This window comes from Vespa mandarinia, chromosome 2 (genome assembly GCF_050613455.1).
Source record: "Vespa mandarinia isolate Hongniang chromosome 2, ASM5061345v1, whole genome shotgun sequence".
Classification (NCBI taxonomy): Eukaryota; Metazoa; Arthropoda; class Insecta; order Hymenoptera; family Vespidae; genus Vespa; species Vespa mandarinia.
The window spans coordinates 6,731,770-6,737,500 of record NC_140811.1 but is presented as its reverse complement, the minus strand read 5'-3'; the positions used below and the strand labels follow the sequence as shown (position 1 = coordinate 6,737,500).

General features: G+C 35.8%; 2 protein-coding genes across 3 annotated transcripts in view; one reads left to right on the top strand and one right to left on the bottom strand.

Moving 5' to 3' along the window:
* LOC118439685 (uncharacterized) overlaps window positions 1-978 on the top strand; it is a 1,707-nt gene extending 729 nt beyond the window's left edge. Inside the window, exon 4 of the mRNA XM_035861596.2 lies at window positions 92-978. Coding sequence (XP_035717489.1) covers window positions 92-978 — 887 coding nt within the window. The remainder of the gene's footprint in view (window positions 1-91) is intronic.
* Window positions 743-3,269, bottom strand: eIF3d1 (eukaryotic translation initiation factor 3 subunit d1). 2 transcript variants are annotated; one of them, XR_004837623.2, is made up of 4 exons: window positions 3,002-3,269; window positions 2,885-2,930; window positions 1,058-2,694; window positions 743-980 (listed from the first exon to the last, which is right to left on the bottom strand). XR_004837623.2 is itself a non-coding variant. In XM_035861594.2 (3 exons), the coding sequence occupies exons 1-3, from the start codon at window positions 3,167-3,169 to the stop codon at window positions 1,229-1,231; spliced, it is 1,680 nt and encodes a 559-aa protein (XP_035717487.1). In that variant the 5' UTR covers window positions 3,170-3,269; the 3' UTR covers window positions 1,033-1,228. The 2 variants fall into 2 exon arrangements, 1 of the variants encoding a protein (XP_035717487.1); XM_035861594.2 differs by lacking the exon at window positions 743-980 and having other exon boundaries at window positions 1,033-2,694.
* Between the last annotated feature and the right edge of the window lie 2,462 nt (window positions 3,270-5,731).

Sequence of the window (5,731 nt, the reverse complement as noted above, 5' to 3'; positions counted from 1 at the left end):
TATATGTATATACATATCTACATAGGTCTAGTTTTACATAAAAAAAAGATACATCAAATTAAAATATCGATTATCTATCGTTTGGTTACAGTTATGACTCATTGCGATATACGTGGAAGCGAAGCTTATTGCGGTGAGGATTCTCATACGGTTTTACACGAGCAAGGTGGCGCTGCTCAATTAGGAGGTGTAACTTTATGTCCTTTACCAAATAATCCTGATGGAAGTTTCGATCTAGTATTACTTCGAAATAAACTTCGTAAAGACAGATTGCATGAACCAATCTCAAAATTGGTAATTGTAGAAAATACAATTAATGGTAAGATCGTACCACAAGATTGGATTATAAAATTGTCTGAATTAGCCAAATCTTGTAATCTTAAATTACATCTGGATGGAGCAAGAATTTGGAATGTTGTTACGGCATCTAACGTATCGGCTAAGGATCTTGTGTCTGTATTCGATTCGGTCACGTTTTGTTTAAGCAAGGGTTTGGGGGCACCGATTGGTTCCGTATTATGCGGAGATAAATGCTTCATTAAAAAAGCTAGAAGAATACGAAAGGTTTTAGGTGGAGGAATGAGACAAGTTGGCATTATTGCGGCCGCTGGACTCGTGGCTCTAGAGGAAATCGTACCTTTGTTGAAAGAAGATCATAAAAGAGCAGCCCTTATCGCACAAGCGATCAATAATTTAAACTCCGAAATATTTACCGTCGATGAGAAAACTGTACAGACAAATATAGTTTTTATAAATATACATTCGAAATTTATTACTTCAATAAATTTTGCAGAAAGACTTCAGCAAGTTCAAGAAGATGAGGAGGATGATAAAATAATAATAAAATGTTTACCTGTAACTAGTACAACGGTTAGATTAGTTTTGTACCATGAAATTACTGACGCGATGGTGGAAGCGGTTATACGTAAAATCACATATATTATTAAATGTATGGATGTAAATAAATCATCGACATAAACCTATTAAATAAATAAACTATGATCTGATATTGTATTATTAAACGTAGAAAGGTTTTGTGTTTATATAATTTTATTACTTTTATGAGGATCCTTTTGTCCTGACAACAAAGATGGAATTTGATCATTCGATATAAATTACTTCGAAGATTCGAATAAAAACACGCCGTTTAATAGGCGCGCACTTGTATCTGGTTGACGAAATGATTCACGATATATAAGGTTCCTCGGACGATCGCTGTTCTCTTCTGTTAACTTTGGAATGCGTCGTTCGTAGGTTCATCTTCATCTTCATCTTCTTCTCCTTCGCTCTCAAAAGTATTGTCAGGTATATCGTACAAACGAATCATAGGCTTATTAGGATCCTTCATAATCAAATATTTTCCATCTTTTTGCTTCATACAAATGTCAATAATACATCTCAGTATACCCCAAGCATTATCCATATTCAAATTAATTTGAGTGGCAAATTCATTGGGCTTATATTGTTGAGTACCAAGAATTACATGTTTGCTAGAATCACGTACGATAGCACGTGAAACGTATCCAAATTTCAATTGATCCGATCCAGCTAATATTGCTTGAACAGTCCACTTGGCTAATTTGCAAGCATTATTTCTAAGTTCATTAGCTAATACTGCACCACGTTGGGTATCCAACTTTTGGCGCCATTCAACACCATTTGCAAGTTTAGAATCCCATTCGTTCAATGCTTTAATAGTTAGAAATTGTGTTTCGTTATTTGGACCTTGCATTACGGCATCGTGTTCACATCGAGCAACTAAGACGATACCATTATTAAGATCCCATTTACGATAGCGATAAGCAACGCTGGCTACATCACTCTCTTCCTCTTCGGAGATAAAAGGATTTCCTTCATCAAATTTGTGACGTGGTTCATTGGATTTAAGCACTTGCTGCGAGAAATTATGATTAATAAATGTGGCCTCTAATGCCAAGTTTCTTGGAGAATTTAATGAATTCCCGTCATCCTGCGGTGGTTCCACGCTAGTTTCGTTTACAGTTAAAAGGTCGAATTCTGTATTATCTCGTTTATCAAAGAAAAGCTTGTCTCCGATTTTTTCAATCACTATATCCCATGAATAATTACTACGAGTGCAGCACATAATAGTAGCGAGTATGGCATCAGTGGCATAGACGTTGCCCTCGGTTTTCGATAGTTTACGGATAATAGGATCATCGGTAGTAGTAACGGTATGGAAGATACGGTCGATTCTTTGCAATGGTTTCTCATTTTTGACATTTACTCTGTCATAAGTTTTATCGTAATACTCTAGAGATCCACAACAGAGTATATCTTCTCCGTCTTTAACGCTGGGTAATGATAGTTTAGCTAATCTAGGGAAATCCATCTCTTCTATAGTCACCCAATCAGGTCGTACGGTGACAGAAGCATCTCGAATCTTAATAGGTGGTTGATTCTTGTGATTTCTTAATCCCTGCTGCCTACCCCAACGTTTTGTTTGTCCTTTGCGTTCGCGCTCGCGTAGCTTCAATTTACCTAGCTGTTGCATTTGACTCAAAGCACCACGCTGGCCTCCACGTCCACGCAAATTACGCTGGTTGTGCCTGAACCTGCCACGTTGATAAGGCGGCTTCTGCACTCTAGTAGTATCCACAAGATGGAAAGTGCTTTCATCTTCATCATGATAGTAAGCATATTGACTTCCTGAGCCAAATTGAGAAGTATATTTGTCTGCAAAATTGTAATAGTATCGAACCATGGCCAAATGGAAACATTTCAATAAGTAAAACATCTTTGTCAAAATATTTTTATAAAAAATATTTCTTATAAATGATTATATTTCTCAAAAAGTGATCAATGACAAGAGAGACAAGTGACATAAACGAACAATACAAATGTACAAACAAAAAAAAATACAAACTTGGAAATTTCTTATCTTGGAATGCTGGTGCAGTCCAATCGCAGATCTAAAATGAAGAAATGTTTATATGAAAATTGATTAAGATAATCAAACGAAAAGGCATATGTGTCATCTTACTTTTCCTAGCCTGTCGCCTTTGGAAAATGGTTGATAAGGAATATCTTTAAATTGATCTGGCAATTCACATGGGCCCCAGCCGTCAGGATTATGTTGAATTGCCGGCGCTTGGAAATGCGCTCTTTTTTCTTTATGATCGCAATCATCCAACTCTACAACGTCGTCCATTATAATCGTTGTTGAATTAAATACGCATAAAAATCACTCAACAGAATACACTTGGCATCGTGTCGCGAGTGTTCATGCCGGAAAGACCGGTATCGCCATTTTCATTAAGTTACGATAGAACGCGTATTTCCGTTTCGTTGTAAACTCCGCATGATGATACGCTTAAAGGCAAATGCGCAATAAAACGAATGAGTAAGAAAAATTTTCTACATTGGTTACCATGAAAAAGATTTTTATTATTAATTCCATTTTAATAAATAAATAAACAATCACACATTTTGTTATTTATTCAACCAATACAAGGGCAAGGAATATCGAACCAATAATAATGTCGGATATCTAGGAACTTAAGTTTTCACGTTGGAAAATAGTCGATGCAACGAACGGTTTAAATCACTACAGAAAAATACTGTTGTCCTCCGATGGTTTCCATGGAAACCATCTATACCGGGTGTTTAAAAAATACTAATGTATCTTTTTATATTATCATCCGAGTAATTTGACGTTTGTAGCCATTTGAACATTACACGTAAGAAGAACTCCATAATTATATTAGAGCGATGTTAATTTTGCATTTTTTTGCATTTTTAAACGTATGCAAAAACATGGATTACATTAACATTAAATTAACATCACGAGCATAGAAGTCCTCGAATGTTAATCATAAAAATGGCATAAATTAATTAAAAAACATGACTTAGCATTAGACTTAATAATTCTCACGATTGATATAGTTCTTGGAAAAAGATAAACGTCAATTTATCCATTAGTTTATATAACATAAAAATATTCTTATCGTTAAGTACTAGCAAACCAAGTCGATTCGACGATCGAGTAGTAGGTTAAAAAGAAAAGTGATGCGTGGGCGGATAGAGTACGTTATATTTCAGTACTCATGACTCATGACCAGGTGTTCACGATCTTCGTAGCCATCGTCGCTTATCCCTGCGTCATAATCGTAAAAGAGCGTTCCTTTGTCCATCGAGGGTCCGAGATACTTGACCTCAGGAAGTATATATGTATATATATACATATATGTACATATGTGTCTACTTATATGTGTGTATAGCTGTGGAACAGCGGCAGATGAACTTTCGTACCGGGTGCCCCAAAAAATAATACTTTTAAGGATGAATTTTAAGAAATTCACTTTTTATTGAGATCAATATTCTGTTGGAATAATAAAAAGAATCTTTTGGTTAAAACTGAAAAATTTAGGTCACCGATAAAAAAGAATAATTTTTTACTTTAGTCAAGGTAATAATTAACAATTTTGTTATAAGAAATAATTAAAAATTGTTCGATAATTCTAAAGTATGACACAGTGTCATTGTATTCGAAGACGTATAAAAAAAACGCTTAAAGACAGCTGTCTGGAGCAATTTGTTGTCCATAAAACTAATGGAGCAGTGCGGATCTAAGAAAGGCTGTCTCGTATTTCTTTTCGAAAGCAACGGTTCCCCAGAAAGATTCACAGAAAGAGAGGTCGTACGAAAGAATGTAATCGAAGAGAGACGGAAATGGACAGATGGTTGGCGAGATCCTGTGGATACCAACCAACCGGGTGGGCACCTGGATCGTTGGACCGAAGAGAGAAAGAGCGTGTTCAAAATATAAGATCGCGAAAGAAAGTACAAAATATATATATATATATATATATATATATATATATGTTGATAAATAAGGATAATGTTTGAGTTTCATAAAAAAAATGTTGATTTTACTTAATCATTAAAGAAAAATTTTAGAAAGAAAGGAGTGTAAGGTTGTAAAAATAGCACAAATGCGATAAGAAATGAAACGTTGTAAATATCTGTGCGTTAATTCGATAAAAGAAAATCTATAGTCGTGCGATTATATAAGAAATGAGTACACAGGAAGGCCTTAACTAGGCTAATGTCTTCTCCAAATAACTCGAAGGACTCTCGTGCTTGATACATGCGTGATATATCGTATGCATGTTGTGTATATATAATATACATCGTATACATATACATATACATAATATATATGTATATGACTTTGTAAAGAATAATCGGTGATTTATGAATACAACCATATCAGAATAGGCACGAAAATTTGCGTATGAAGGATATATGTGCGTGTATATACGTAGTATCGGTAATATAATAGGACCAAAGTGTAGAAACATGCGGTTTGGAGCGCTCGTAAAGTATTTCCCTGCACGTACCATCGAAAGAAACTAACCTTCCAGGTAATACACTCGGCCACAGCTATGTATACGTATACTTTCGTGAAAGGAACTCGAGTATATTGTGTGCACGCGACGAGCTGGATTCTTATGGGTACCGATCACGAGCCGATCTATACTTAGAAGCGGGCGAGAATAACGTGGCTTAGATACGCGGAACTCTCTTGTCTTTCTCTGCACCCTCCCGCAGCTCGCTCAACACTCAAATTTTCTCTCCTCTTCTTTTTAACCATCTACTACTACAATGAGAAATCTTTCTTCGATGCGTCTTGTCGTACAACGCATAAGGGGAACGGATTCGATCCTCTTATATTCCAGACTGACCAGTCGAAAGACCGGACACGTTCCTT